The sequence below is a fragment of the Glycine soja genome, chromosome 15, assembly GCF_004193775.1.
Source record: "Glycine soja cultivar W05 chromosome 15, ASM419377v2, whole genome shotgun sequence".
NCBI lineage: Eukaryota > Viridiplantae > Streptophyta > Magnoliopsida > Fabales > Fabaceae > Glycine > Glycine soja.
In genome coordinates this window covers 3300960-3316006 of record NC_041016.1, presented here as the reverse complement: position 1 = coordinate 3316006, position 15047 = coordinate 3300960, and the positions used below count along the sequence as shown (strand labels likewise).

Below are 15047 nucleotides of genomic sequence, written 5' to 3'. Positions count from 1 at the left end.
AGTGGTGGGGCTAATATTTCACGCCTATTGTGTTTCATCTTTTTTGCTTTAATTTGGAATCTGAATCAATCTAACCAATTTATGAGACTAAAAACATGATGTGGAGAGAGAGTTCTATCTAACTCGTAATTTGTCGAATTACTTTCCTCAGCGGCCCGTTTGGTTGCTTTTAATTCCTTGACTAATCATGGACAGCAGGAAAAGGAAAATAAATGCCAGAATAAGTTGAAAATAAACAAACACCTATGAGGCTATGACCCATGCATAAACGGATTAATTACTGGCATCAAATGATTAACCTCACCTCAGTATAAACAAATGATAAAATTTGTTAAAACCTCACTATTATAAGCTGCAAAAAGTTTGTGCCTTTGTGAAGGTGTAAAAAAAATGAGGATGGAAGTGAAAATTGAATGAAAAGAAAGATTTAAACTTTTCCTCATTCTTATTGCATGGCAATTTTAATCTCGCTTGATGCTACAAGAGGGACAAACTTTCTTTCGCAAAATTAGAATATAATTAAACTGCACTTCATGTTCCGATTCCTCACATGCTCGAGTCTTGACATGTCGTGTTTTAAGTTATTTTCACGTTAAAACTTACACCTCCCCACTTTTTCACTTTTTCCTGTACTGAAATTAAGGGTATAACTACAAGAAAAATGTTTGAACGTTGAAGGACACCCGTTAACCTTGTAACATCTAGAAAGAGAGATAAAAGTAAGAGAAAAATAATAGGTATCATAGAATTTATGAAGTTACATGAAGAGAAGAGAGATAAAAATAAATAAGAGATATTGATAAAGTGGTTAAAATTAAAAAAATATTTGTATATCATTCCACAACTATAAAAAAGGTTACAAATAGGAGCGTGAAACAAATAAGAAAAACAATTGCAACCACGAAAATTATAATCCACAGTGATATTTTTTTTAACAGAATCGACAATGATATATAAACAACGAAAGAAATAGACTTTCCATTTTTTTTATATTTTTTCTTTCTCCAATAAATCAGATGGTTTCTCGGTGTTGTTTCCCCCCCCCCCCCCCCCGGCCCCCCCTTTTCTTATAAATAAATAATTAAATCATTTTATAATTTTAGTTTATATATTGCACACAATAAATATTTATTTTACATAATTAAAATATATGATAAAAAAAATTAATATATAATTTCAAAACATCATATCTTCATTACATTTATATTTTAAAATAATATTTATGATAACCAAATAATATCACAAATTTATATTTTTGACAACAATCATTGGTAGTGTTCATAAGCCGATCAAAATCGAACAAACCGATTCCAAAAATTGAAAAATGAATAAACCAAAAATCTAATGAATCAAATTTTGAAAAAAAATAAAATTTTTTATTGTATTGGATCAAATTTCAAATTCGATTTTGAAATCCAATCCAAACCGAAATTATATATACATATGTATTTTTTATGAATAAATTTATGTTACTACTCATGTTTATATTTTTAGTTTTTATATATTTATAAAATTATCACATAACTTATATTTATTTGTGAAAAATCTATTTGATTGAAAAATAATTTTTAATAACTATTTGATTAAAGGTACATAATTATAATTATTAAGTTATGTAAATTTACATTTAATAGTATATAATTTTGAAGAATTATACTACTATTAATTATTTATTTACTTATAAAGAAGATATTTAATATCTTGAATTATCTTTTTCTATGTATGTTTATTATAAATTACCATTTATTTAATGCTTTTTTCAAAGAAAAAGAAAAATAAAATAAAAATAAAAATCGATCCAATTTATACAGTTTTTCATTGAAATGGATTGGATCAAATTTAAATTTTTAATCAAACTATTTTAATTTTTTAATTTCAATCACTTGTAGCTTTTTATGTATAAAATATCCAAAAAAACAATAATAAAAATAAAATAAAATTATTGTATATCATTAATAAAAAGGTAAAACAATAAGAAAATAGTAGAGAAAAAATCCTATGTGAAAAAAGGTAAATTTAATAAAACCTCACCTTATAAATATCTTTTAAAAAAATTTACAATATAAATGAAAAAAGATAAAAAAAAAAGTTAAATAAAATAAAGTCTTATCTTAAATAAAAAAAATTACAAAAAAAACTAATAAATATTCGATAACAAAAAATAGAAGTTAAAATCTATTAATTAAAAAACTTTGATCTCTTTTTTCCTCTATGTTTCTTCTCCTTCAATCTGTCAGGTAATTTTTATTTCTCTGGCGTCTTCAATGTTTTCTATTGATTGTTTTTTAGTCTTAAATTTAGATCCTACGTGACATATATATAACTCTCGAATTGATCGCTCCCCTAATTTTGCTAGGGACAATGAATGGGAACAAGAACAACTATGGCGAGCGAATTTCAATTATCAGAGAGATTAAGATGAAGAGAAACTATTATGAGATATTGGGAGTGAAGAGAAATTGCACTGGTGAGGATGTGTTCTTTTGTCTCTGAAGGTTCATCTCGATAACAACAAAGCCCTTGGCCCCGAGGAAATGTTAAGATGGTGTCAAATGCGTATCGGTGTCTTAGTGATGAAGTGAAAAAGATGCAGTATGATCTCTGGGAAAAACACAAGAATAATGGACGACGTGAGAGGATTCATGATTTGAATACAACATCGCATTTCAAATTGCCAGCGTTACTTTAGGGATGGGTTGTATGATATGTTATGGTTTGCTAATGTGGAATGCCACGAGAATTTAGATTTTGGTTTAAGGATATTGTGTATGTGATGCAATTCAAGCCATGAATGCTTAGTTCGAATCGGATGTAAATTCAAGATTACTATTGATGATCTTTTAAGAACTCAATAACAAAAAATAGAAAAGATAAAAAAGATGAAGAAGGCGAACAGAATGACGTCATGATTTGTGAAGAATTGATCAGTCGAAGGAGGATTCATAAAAAAAAATAGCTTCCTTGCTAAGAATCAAATTTGGTTTTCAGTCAAAAACCAAAGAAGAGGCTAAAGCTCTCTCTAAGTATAAACTTAACTTTAATTATGCAAAAGTTTCCAAAATTAAGAGTTTTTGAGTATTTATAAGACTAGGCATAAGAAGGTAACTAAGTCTCTAATAACCCCTTAAATGCACCTTTTAAGGCCTATCTACATCAAGCTTGAAGCCGTTACACAAGTAAACACAAGTTTTTAAAAATTCTCGCGGAAGGTTTCCGCTAAACGGGACATTCGCACTAAGCATAATTTCTTCTCAAAGTGAAATTGCGCTTAGCGAGGTGGTGTTGCTAAGTAAGTTGTTCAGCAATCTTTGAAGTATTATAATTCAGCTCCTTGTAATTTTCTATTTCCTTGTCTTTGATGAGTAATCCATTCTTGATCCTCTTGATCATCTCTTGTAGAAACTTGGCTTTAAACATTGCCATTAGACCCTTCAACTCATAAAATGTTTCTAAGTTCTCATACTCTTTAGATAGTCCTCTGTCATACGGCCATCTGTCATGCTTCAAAACAATTTGCTACTTCTTTATATCTTCTTTTTATTTATCTTGTTTATCTTCTTCGAAACCCCATTGCGTTAATTATATTTTGTAAATGTTGAGATGAAAAAGAAATATTGCTTGAAGCAAACAGATCAGCATGTTTGAATCTCTTGCACCACTCGCTAAGGCTTGCATTTGTATGGATTTTGAAGACAGCGTCGACGCAGCTCATACTGTCCGCCTCACTACTACCACAGGTTTTATGATAGTTTTTTGTTGGCTTTATTTTTTTCATCACCAAATGTTTATCGATTAGAATGTTAGTTTTTGTGGTCAAAAGAGAATTGAACTCTCATAAGGTTTTTCATTTTTTTCTTCTCCTTTAATCATCTATTTCACTTTATATCTCCTTAGTTGCTTGTCGGCTAATTTCCACATTTGTTCCGTACCATTGCGATGATAATTTATATTTTGGTTTAATGATATTGTTTATGCGGGCTTTTCTCTTGCTTCAAAAAACTTTGCTATTTTTTTTATTTGGTTCCTGATGTAATGTAACCATTCTGGATATTGCTGCTTGCTTTTTAACTTATGTTAATTTTATTTTAGTTTATCTTCTTCCGAACCCCAATTGCCTTAATTATTGTGTAAATATTGAGATGAAAAAAGAAATATTGCTTGAAGCAAACGGGTCAGCATGTTTAAACCTCTTGCACCACTCGCTAAGGCTTGCATTTGTATGGCTGTTACACTTTTTTGGTTGTGTGAAGGGAAGCTTTGTTAGTTTCACATTAGTAATTACTCATACGATGTTCCATTAGATGCCTTCTAAATTGTGATATTGTCCTTTGTTTTGTTTCATGAATGATTGTTTTCTCTTGCCCTGACCTGCAAAACAATTATATTTAGCCTACTTTTTTTATAAGAAGCATCTATATCTTCAGTATCTTTTTTTTTTAGGAATCTATCTTCACTACCTTCACTAGCTCGATTAATATGAAAAGGATCAAAATAGAGGTAGGTAAAAAGAAAAAAGGAACGAAAGTTGAAATTCCTAATTAACAAAGAAAATACTTTTAAACAGTAAAGTAATTTCACAAGACATTATTTCCCCTTTTATTTTCCGGTGTAGATAAGACGGGATGAGGATGGGGAATCTTTACGAGCAAACAATGGAATACTTAATCTAGTTTGGTGGAGGGAAGAAAATGGCATCGGCAGTCCTCTTTGAACGGAACAGTTGCTCAACTTCTGGATCTACATTGAAAGCAGCTTGCAAAACCGAAGGTGATAAAGCCTTCCACACGGAAGAACTTCCTGCCAAGTGGGTAAATATAGGACTGCCAAAAGTAAAAAAAAAAAAAAGGATTAGTAAAAGGATCATTGCATGTTGATGCTACCTAACATTCCTTTAACAATCAACTGTTACAACGTTCATGCAAATAATACAGAATAGTTGTTCACTAATTGAGTTTTCATTTTCCAACCAAATAAAATTCCTTGCAAGTATATTAGGATCAGCAATTTTCAATTTATGAATTATGATGGGTTCTATGTGTCGATTAGTAAAATTTAAAAGGTTCCTAACACGAAGATAGACAAAAAAAATTTGGTTAGGACAAATATTCAATCTATGTAAGCAATAAACAGAATATCAAACGGATGATTGCTTCTGCAATGAAATGTATAACAAGTTAACAACAAGTAACATATACTGACAATAAGGTAAAGAAGTAGTATAAGAAAGACTTACTTAGGGGTAGTGATGATAGAGAACCACTCCAGTCCATCAGGATCAGCAATCTTGGACACCACAAAAAACCTTGGCACAATGAACAAATTACCAGCTTTCACGGTTGTCTCCAAAACCCTACGGCCGTCAACACCAACAACCTGAACCCGGCCACTACCCCTGACAATATAAGTAACCTGCAAAGCAGAATCACAAGAGAATCCAGGCGAACACATGGCTCTTCCATCCAGCCTCACAAGATCAGCCCCTAGTCCAACCTCGCCAACCAAGGGAAGATTCTTGGTGTTCAACACCACAACCCTTCCACCACCCTTGATGTCAACATCCAATGGAGCCTCTTCACAGTTCAAGGCCATGCCATTTCGGTGCTCCGGTTTAGGGTCGGGAAGGCTGATGTTTCCTTCCAGCTGCACAATCCCTTTGGCTGGTTGTTTTCCAACAAGGGTCTTGACATGACTCTCTTCCAAGTCCCAAGCCCTGCCCACAAACTCGGTGGAAAAGCCAGTGAAGATTCCATTGGAACCAGTCAGAAAAAAGTCAGTGAATTCACCAGCCTTGTGAGCCTTGGAAGTGTCCCCAAGGAACAGAACAACCAACTCAGTTTCTTCCTTGTTATACCACCAGGTCACAACACCAAAGGGGAGTGCCAAGGCATCACCCTTCTTTATTGCAACAACCTTCTCTTCTGATTCAGGCAACACTATTCCAGCCACTCCACTACCTATGAGTGGAGAACACAAGTTCACAAATAATCAATACAACAACATAGATTCATAATCTAAAATACATAACCACTTAAAATAATGAGTTTATTATTACTTTTTGGATGAACACATGATATCCACAGTGTACGATACGATAACTAATCTTTTTAAATACTGATCCAAATATTGATACTGACATCTATCTAAAGAATTTCTCCCCAAACAAAAATCAACTCTCATTGCGGATTGGTAATTGCTTAATTTATATTATCAATCAGTTAAGAAACAGAGTTATCTGTTAATCATGCTACACCACATTGCGTATTGGTAATTGCTTAATTTATATTATCAATCAGTTAAAGTATATATATGCAAAAAGTTAACAATCTTAGCATAAGACAACTTATAATTAGATCAGAGTGTGAAAAACCTTTTCCATGCAAAGTGTTAAATAAAGGGGGAAATCTAGGATCCCAATATGAAAAAAAAATGATTCCCAGTCAATTAAGCAATTATATGATTCCATGAGACAAATTACCTTCATACATCGATGCATCTAGGAAATTTTATTCATAAAAAATTCAGAACACTAATATCGAAAACAAGAAATCCCCGTAGCGCAAAACGACAAAGACGAGTTCCGAAGAGTTGTAGAAAAAAAAAAAATCAAAAACACAAACGATCGTAGTTCAAAAGGAATAGAGAAATGAATGTACCTTGAAGAACATAAGCGACTTTGGAAGAGTCAGAGTAACGAGGAAGAGCAAAGGCGTTTTTGTTGAGAGCAAGCTTAGCGGCACCAATGTTGCCTTGGTGGAGCATGGGAAGGTCGGAGGGGGACCATGCGTAGTAGGAGCCACCATTGGCACCGTAAACTTTCTTGGGCAACTGAGGAGAAAGATCATTGTCCATGTTGTTCTTTTGGCTTGTATTCACTGCGTAGAAACACCGCGGGTGGGGTGGGTATTTATAAAGTTAAGTGTAACAGAAAAGGAGGAGTGGCAGTGGCACTTAAAGGTAACAGTCATCATCCACGGGACCACTACTAGTCCTTATCCCATTCTCATCTACAATCAATGCAGCTAGGTAGGTAATTCGAATCATTTTCTTTTCAACTAACTGTTAAATTCAGATTATGGATAATTATAAATTACAGAAATGATTCTAGTACTTTTCTTTGTATGGTAGAGGAAAAAACCAAACTAATGGGATTTCTCTCGAAATTTCAAAAACTATATTAAGCCATTTGTTTGAGGTTTTTCTTGAGATAAACTATTATTGAAATTAGGACTTACTTGTAGAAAATATAAGCATTATAAACTAAAGAAAGAAATATATTTTTAACTAAAAAAATTGAATTTCATAATAAATATTTTTTAACTCATAAATTATATTTTATATTTATGAGAATAAATATATGATTATTTTACATTATTGATAATTTCTATTAAAATATATTAAAATTCAATTTAGAAGTAAAGATGAAAATATAGATTAAAAGAGATAAGCAGTTAAAGAAATTAAAAATATACAAATATAGATAAAACGAGTGTGGTCTGAGAAACTCGAGAAATAAATTATTTAAACTAATCGTTAAATAAAATTAATTTTGAAATTAGAACTAAAATGTATATTTAAAATGAATAAAAATTAAATGCTCAATAGATTAAGATAACACGCATAACTCAATAAAAATAAAATCAACTCATAACAACATATATATAAAGAAGAGTTTAATTATTTTTTCATATTATTGGTATGGAATATCCATAAAAAAAATATGACTAATCATTTTTAGGGAGATTCTTTCTCCAAGCACCTTCTTTCCATCCAAATGGCTTTGAATATCTTTAGAGAAAAGACTAAGTGTTTATATTATATATCCGTCTTTGAGACAATTGAGAATTAGTGACTTGATAAGACAAAAAAGTCTAGATTATTCGAGCTTGATGATCTGCTTGGTTTGTAAGAGCAAAAGTGACAAATGAAAAATACACTTGTAACTTTTAAAAAGTTAGTAGAACTTGATAGTTTATCCATAACTTGGACTTAGTCTCAGGTGCTTGAGATGAACTGATATAAATTTATGTATCTTATCATTCATATCTCTATCTTTAACTTTTAAATTTAATTTTGTTTTTTGAAAATATGTCTTATTTACAAAATCTATTTTCATTGTCTAGCTCAATCTATTGCTATTGCAAAAATTTGTTATTTGTCTCTCAAAGTTATTTTTGACGATAACTTTGTATTTGTGAAAAAGATTTAGAAAATTTATAAAATCACAATTCAACTTTACTTCTTATAATATTTACTTATACAACTTTGTCTAAGAAGATCGAATCCAGTATCACTCGGATCAACAACATTTTTTATAAAAAGATAGTTTATTAATATACTAAAATATATGAAAATTTAAAATGAATGTATTTTATATTTAAAAAGGTAAAATTTTAATTATAACAAATAAATGCATGAATTTAAACATTTGTAATTATAAAAATATTATTTATACTTTAATTGTCTTTAAACTAAAAAACAATAAAAAATTGTTGGTATTTATTTTTTCATATAATTCTTTTGCTTTTAAAAAAATAAATTTATAAATATAACAAATACATTAAAAATAGTTTATTAATGTATGCTGAAATTCAAATACTACTTAATAATGAAGTCATTGAAATCCATTATCCTCTCCCCATCCCCAATACATAAAAAAATATAAAATATGCACTAAAAATCTACTGTGTGTTCAGTGTCCTAGTAATTAATACTATTTTTAGTATTTTATTATATAATGAATGATAAATAAAATAATTAAAATAAAATTGTCTAAAGTGTTATTGATTTAGGCTGAAAAAATTGCCCCAAAAATCCATATTTTTATAATTACAAATGTTTAAATTCATGCATTTATTTGTTATAATTAAAATTTTACTTTTTAAAATGAAATATCATGTTGAAACATAAAATAAAAAATATTTTGTTTTCATTGTTTTTAATTTTCAAAACAGTTAAATTTAAACTAAAAATAATAATATTTTTATCATTAAATGTAAATAAAAAACCTCCCCAAATTAGGAACAATTTATTCATTTTCTTCTTAATTATTCATTTACTTTATAAATCATATTAGTTGTCATGACATTTAATAGATGATAAGTTTTTAATGCACACTCTATAATGTATTTTTTGTTCATTGCTAAGTATGGGGAAGAATGATACTACGTAATAAATTTTAACAGGTTTAATATTTTTTTTTTCTGAATGGAATAGTTTTAATACTTGTGTATTTGAATTTGTCATTGTTTTTAAAAATGAATATATCTATACAAAAAAATTATAAGAATATCTTGTTATTACTATTTTTTGTTTTAATTTTGAAAATACTTAAAAAAAAATATTCTTATAAATAAAGGTTTAAATATGTGCATTCATTTTTTATATTCATGAATTTTAATTTTTTTAAAGAGAAAATGGATTATCCATCAATAGTATAAAACCTATTCATATCATTATTTAATCATAATTGACATATGATAAATTTATTGATTTTTATAATAATTGTTTTAAAAAGTTTAATAATAATAATTTATGATTGTATGATAATATAAAATTATTTTATACTGTCAAAACATGATTATTAAAGTCTCTTTTAGATACCAATATCATATGAAAAAAATAAAATCAAAAAAATATTTTTATTCGTTGAATGAAAATAAAATAAAATATTTCTTGAAGACTGTTTTGTAATCTAAATGTTGGTGTTTAATAGATAATTGACAAGTTTTCATTATTGTAACTAATATTATTTTTTTCAACAATTGTTTAATATTTTTTGAAATCATTTTGTAATTTATATTTTATTGTTCAACAAGTCGTTGAGAAAACTATCATATTTATTTTTAACATTAAATTGTTTAATGATAATGAATCTTAATGAGAAGACTTTAAAATTTTATATTTAATCTTTTATAGAAAATGTGTGATCCTAACTATTATATATTTGAAATATCACACTATTATAAAAATATTTATACTTTAATGATTATATTTTATTATTAATTATTTTCCTAAACACATTCCATTAATCTTATTCGGCGATGTCTATGCAATGCATATTGCCCTTAAGTGGGTTGGTTGTGCTACCTTCCTTAGCTTGGCGGGCTCACATAAAAATTGAACAAATTACAACTTAAGAGCTCCCTCCCCCAACACAATCCATTGTCATTCACCGGCATGCCTTCCCTTTTACACCCTCCCTATTCACATCAATCAACTTACTTTAGTTAGATCCCCATCAATCTATGTTCAATCAATCTATTGTGCAATCAAAGGGGTAAATATTAGGGAGATCCCTATCAATAGGCCACGAACAAATCACACAAGTGAACTCGACATTACACCTTAACTCAAAACCTTAAGGCTCAAGTTTATGGATTTTCTTCTCGCTCATATAGTGTTCAACCTTTCCATTCTTATCCGATGTGAGACTTTACCTCACACTTGTATTCCAATAATCTCTTTCTCGAGTGTAAATCTCTTCCACATGGTAGTCTTTCTCTTGAGTGAAATTCATTTTCACTCCACGAGTATCCAATGGTCGCTCTTAGAGCTTAACCATGGCTGTCCCAGCTCGCCTAACCATTGCCACTAACATGCTCTAGTACCTTACACCACCATAATGCCTATGGGACTCACTGTCTGACCTCTATGCATGGATGTCAAGAAAGGAAGCTCATTCCAAGGTTAGGACAAACAACCAATCTCAAAAAGGATTTATACATGGATTTTAAATCACTTGCCAATGAGAATCCCTTGATTTGAACTCAAGTTATACAATTGTTCATGATGGATGGATGAATGGTCAACAAAGTGACTTGAAAGTGTTCATTAAATAATGTAGTTAATTGAGTTTAATATAATTAAATCAATTTTCGTATGGAATTGCTTCCAAAGATGGTCTATAAGTGGCCAATAACATGATAACACTTGAAAAATACATGGAGTGACAGTGTGGCAATGAACCATTGCAATATTTGGAGCCAAAAAGAAGTAAAGATTCCATGATCAAGAACCAAAATTTTTGTGGTGGAAAAGAAAAAGAGAACTATGAAGCAAAGTCAATGAAAGAAAGTAAGAAACAAACACCAAAACATTTATAAAGAAAAAGAAGTTGATCCACCAATGGAAAGGGAGAAACAAAAGGAAAATAAAAGGGAGAATTTAGGTTATGAAGATCATTTTCAGGGTAACCAAGTGGAGGTGTAGATGTTTAAGGCCTCTTATGGATAACATTGTGATGGAGGTCTTTGTGGATAGTATAACACAATGGTGAAGTGGAGGAGGAAAGAGCTGGCAACAATCATGGGGATTTAGTTTTCAAAAGCCTAACCGATCCACAACCACTAGAACCACTGGATTGGATTAACCCACTGAGGCTAATGGGTCATCAACAATGAGATGACCTCTGGATCTTGCTATGTTGTCCAATCTTCCTCTACCAAAATTTTTAGACTCAACTCTTTGTAAAGTAGTTGATGGAGTGTTTGCAAATGAAGGGGGTAATGAATCTAATGATGGCTGCTAAAATCAGATGCATGAATAATGAGAAGAAAAGAGGGAAAATATTAGAATTGCACTAATGAGTTCATTTTTTGACTTAACGGGTCAAGCTTAGACCATTAGAGAGAAGCTTTGAGATTTTGCAAAAGGAGAACATCTTTTAGGCTTAATGGGGCAATCTTATACCGTATGTAGTATGTGGACCAACCCAACCTGGTATAAGCCTGCGGTCAAATGGGTCAATCCATGAAGCAACCTACATAACTAGACCCTTTGATCCCTAAGCTTTGGGAGTTGCTTTGGGCACCCAACAACTCGGGTGAAAGGGCGAAAATGTCCTTCACCCTTTACTATAAAAACAGATAGTGACTCGTCCATACGAGTCACTATTCACTGAATGCTTTCGCTTCTTCTTCCTCTTTTCAGCTTCCTCGTTCCTCTTCGGGTTGCCCGTTCTTCTTCTTCCTACAAGGATTGGTGCTCGATGAGTTCGTCCGTTGCTGCGTGGTACTCGGTGAGTTCGTTCAGTGCTTGGTGTGTTTGTCTGGTGGTCGGTGTGTTTGTGCAGTGATGCGTTGGTGTGTTCGTGTCGTGCTTCTTCTTCTTCTGCGTTGGTTCTCCTTCGAGGTAAGTTATTTTTTGAGTTTTTCAATTTGTTCACTACTTGTTTGAATGATGGCAGTGTTCTGAGTATCGTTGTTGTTACTTGTTGTTGCTTATTGTTGTTGTTCATGAAGTTTTTCTTCTTCTTCACTGCGCTTTCCTTGCATGCATGCGTGCTATCTGTGAAAAACCCATACATTTAAAAAAAAATTGATTTTTATTAGAATAAAAAGTAGGAAAAAATTTAAATGAAAAATATTTATATGTTAATTATTTTATAAATTGTTCAGTATTGATTTTATTAGTTTGTGATTAATTTGTTGATTATTGATTTATGAATCATTAATTTGTTTATTATTGATTTTATGAATGATTTATTTATTATTAAATTTATGTAAGAAATGTTTATGTTAGTTAGTAGTAAGATTAGATTACATTTTAGATTAGATTAGATTTTTAAAACAAACATTAGAAAGATGAAAATGTTAGTACAAAAAAAAATTACTAAAACATAATTTTAACATATTTAAAAATGTTAGTTAGTTTTTAAGAAAGATAAAAACATATTTGAAATAATTTGGAAATTGTTAGGGGATGATTGGAAAAAAAAATACTTAAAAATGTTAGTTAGTGAAAATAAAGATTGAAAACCTATTTTAAAAATTTTAAATATTGTTAGTTAGTGGAAATAAAGATTGAATACTTAAAAATGTTAGTTAGTGAAAATGTTAGATATTGTTATTTTTATTAGAGAATGATTGAAAAGAAAATTTTAAATATTTAAAAATGATATTCACTGAAATAAAATATTGAAAACATAATTTTGAAAAGTTGAAATTTGTTACTTATTTTTAGAGAATGAGTTATTAGGTAAAAAAATAATTGAAAATATTTTTTTAAAAATTTGAAAATATTATTTCTTTGTAATAAGTGATTGAAAACAAAATATAAGATATTTTATAATGTTTTTTAGTCCAAAAAAAAGAGTGGAAGACAATTTAAAATTTATTTGAAATTGGTAATTATTTTAAAAATGAATTAAAAGAAAAATAAAAAATTGAAATATTAGTTAGTTTAAAAAAAAGATTGTAAGCATATTTTTAAAAATTGTCAAATTGGTAGTCTTTTTTAGAGAATGATTTTTGTTAAATATATTTCAGAATGTCAAACTCTACTTCATCATCATCACAGTTAACCACCCTTAAGGAGGAACTGGAGATGTTTCTTGCGACTCTGCCTAGTAAGAATCTCTACCTTTCATATTGATACATTTATTTACACATGTGACATGTATGTAGATAGTTAGCTTTTACAATTGTTAAGAATGGTTTTTTTGGAATATATGTCGAGTTAATAGATTAATAATTCTATCAATTGCTAAGAATGAATTGTCGTTTATCACAATTGCTAATTGAATGCCAATTTTGTTATATCATGCTTGAATGTTAATTATGTCAGAATTAACAAATGAAGAGCACGAACAATGGTGCGAAATGGCGAAGATCACGTTGAAGGTCGTGGTTCCACCAGATACTATTTTAAACACCGTTAGCGCCAAGGACCAGGTCATCTTCATTTTGATTTAATTAACATATAATTATTCTATTATTTTGTGTAACTAACTAACCTTATTTTGTTATATCAAATGTAGATTTACGGTGAAGTTAGTTTGTCATTTGTTGTCAGGTGGAAGGACGTACTTGACCGCTTACGACGTTTCATCAACGAGGATGGAAATTTTCATACCGTTGTCTACAATCAAGATTTGGACAAACTAGTCATTGTAGCAGGGTGGACAACACTAAGAGATTTTTATCACGTGACCGCATATCATCAAGTGTCGTTAACTCATTATGGTAAGAATGTATTCTTTCTCACTATATTCAAGAGCAGTAGCATGCCCAAATCATTCCCAAGATGACACTCATTATTCCATCAAGTGTCAAATTCTGTCTCTTTCAAGGTGTATCTCACTCCGCAGAAAGTTAGTTGCAGCAGTCTGGTAAGCAACTTTCTAATTTAGTTGTCAGCAATTCTTTATTTTTTAAGTTTTAAATTTCATAACATAAATTGTTGACATAACATTATTCTTAATATTAGGACGTTCCAAACACCATGTATTATTTTCTTAAAGATAAAGGCTGGACTCATTCGTATTTGGATGACGTTGCAGAATGTTGGCTTGTGTTCAATCACTGGAGAAAGACACTTAAAATTGGAGCTGGATGAAAACATTTATGTGAAACCTTATCCTTGACAACTGACATAAAAATAGTCTTTGAATTCATTAATCCGACCATTAACCATGTGTTATTTTGGCCATGTTTATGAACATTTTTATGACTTAGAACATTATTGTGACTTATGAACAATCTAGTTATATAATAGTTGTTTTATCATGTGTTAGATTATAAATTTTTTGCAATCATGTTCTTATATATAATAGTTATTTTATCATGTCTAATATTATTCCATTGTTTTTGAATTAATTTGGTTATGCTTTTGAAATAAATTATTTTTAATTAATCACTAAATTAAAATCTAAGCAATCTAATTTTAAAAAAGTTTATATATATTATAATTTTTTTAACAATCGAATTACTAAATACATTTTTTATACCACTATAAAATAATATCACAAAATCAGTATTTTTGTTTATACCACAATATCACAAAATTAATATTTTTGTCATTGCTAAATTTTTGTTATTTATGATTTTTTTATTACAAAAAAATATTTTAAAATTCGTATTGACCAAAAAAATTGCCCATATCATAAAATATTTTTTTTACGTACCGTAGGTATGTAATTTTTTTTTTTGCTTACCTCTCCTTTTTCGACGATGAAAACCGACCAAAATTCACTGTATACTCCTCACAAACACACCTACACCACCGGAGGCCAAATATATTTCCAAACCGTCCTTCACGGAAGTAACTTA

At 29.7% G+C, this 15047-nt stretch overlaps 1 protein-coding gene across 1 annotated transcript; it reads right to left on the bottom strand.

The window, feature by feature from the left end:
* Positions 1–4502: 4502 nt before the first annotated feature.
* On the bottom strand, positions 4503–6915 carry LOC114388280 (glutelin type-D 1-like). The gene is made up of 3 exons (XM_028348694.1): positions 6654–6915; positions 5234–5954; positions 4503–4820 (listed from the first exon to the last, which is right to left on the bottom strand). The coding sequence occupies exons 1-3, from the start codon at positions 6847–6849 to the stop codon at positions 4667–4669; spliced, it is 1071 nt and encodes a 356-aa protein (XP_028204495.1). The 5' UTR covers positions 6850–6915; the 3' UTR covers positions 4503–4666.
* Positions 6916–15047: the final 8132 nt, after the last annotated feature.

Bases quoted from the DNA above. Each gene is read 5' to 3' on its own strand.
- LOC114388280 (XM_028348694.1), bottom strand. From the start codon at position 6,849: ATGGACAATGATCTTTCTCCTCAGTTGCCCAAGAAAGTTTACGGTGCC. The intron at 5,955-6,653 runs GTACATTCATTT...CTCCACTCATAG, and splicing joins AGTCGCTTATGTTCTTCAAG to GTAGTGGAGTGGCTGGAATA. The intron at 4,821-5,233 runs GTAAGTCTTTCT...TACTTTTGGCAG, and splicing joins TCTATCATCACTACCCCTAA to TCCTATATTTACCCACTTGG.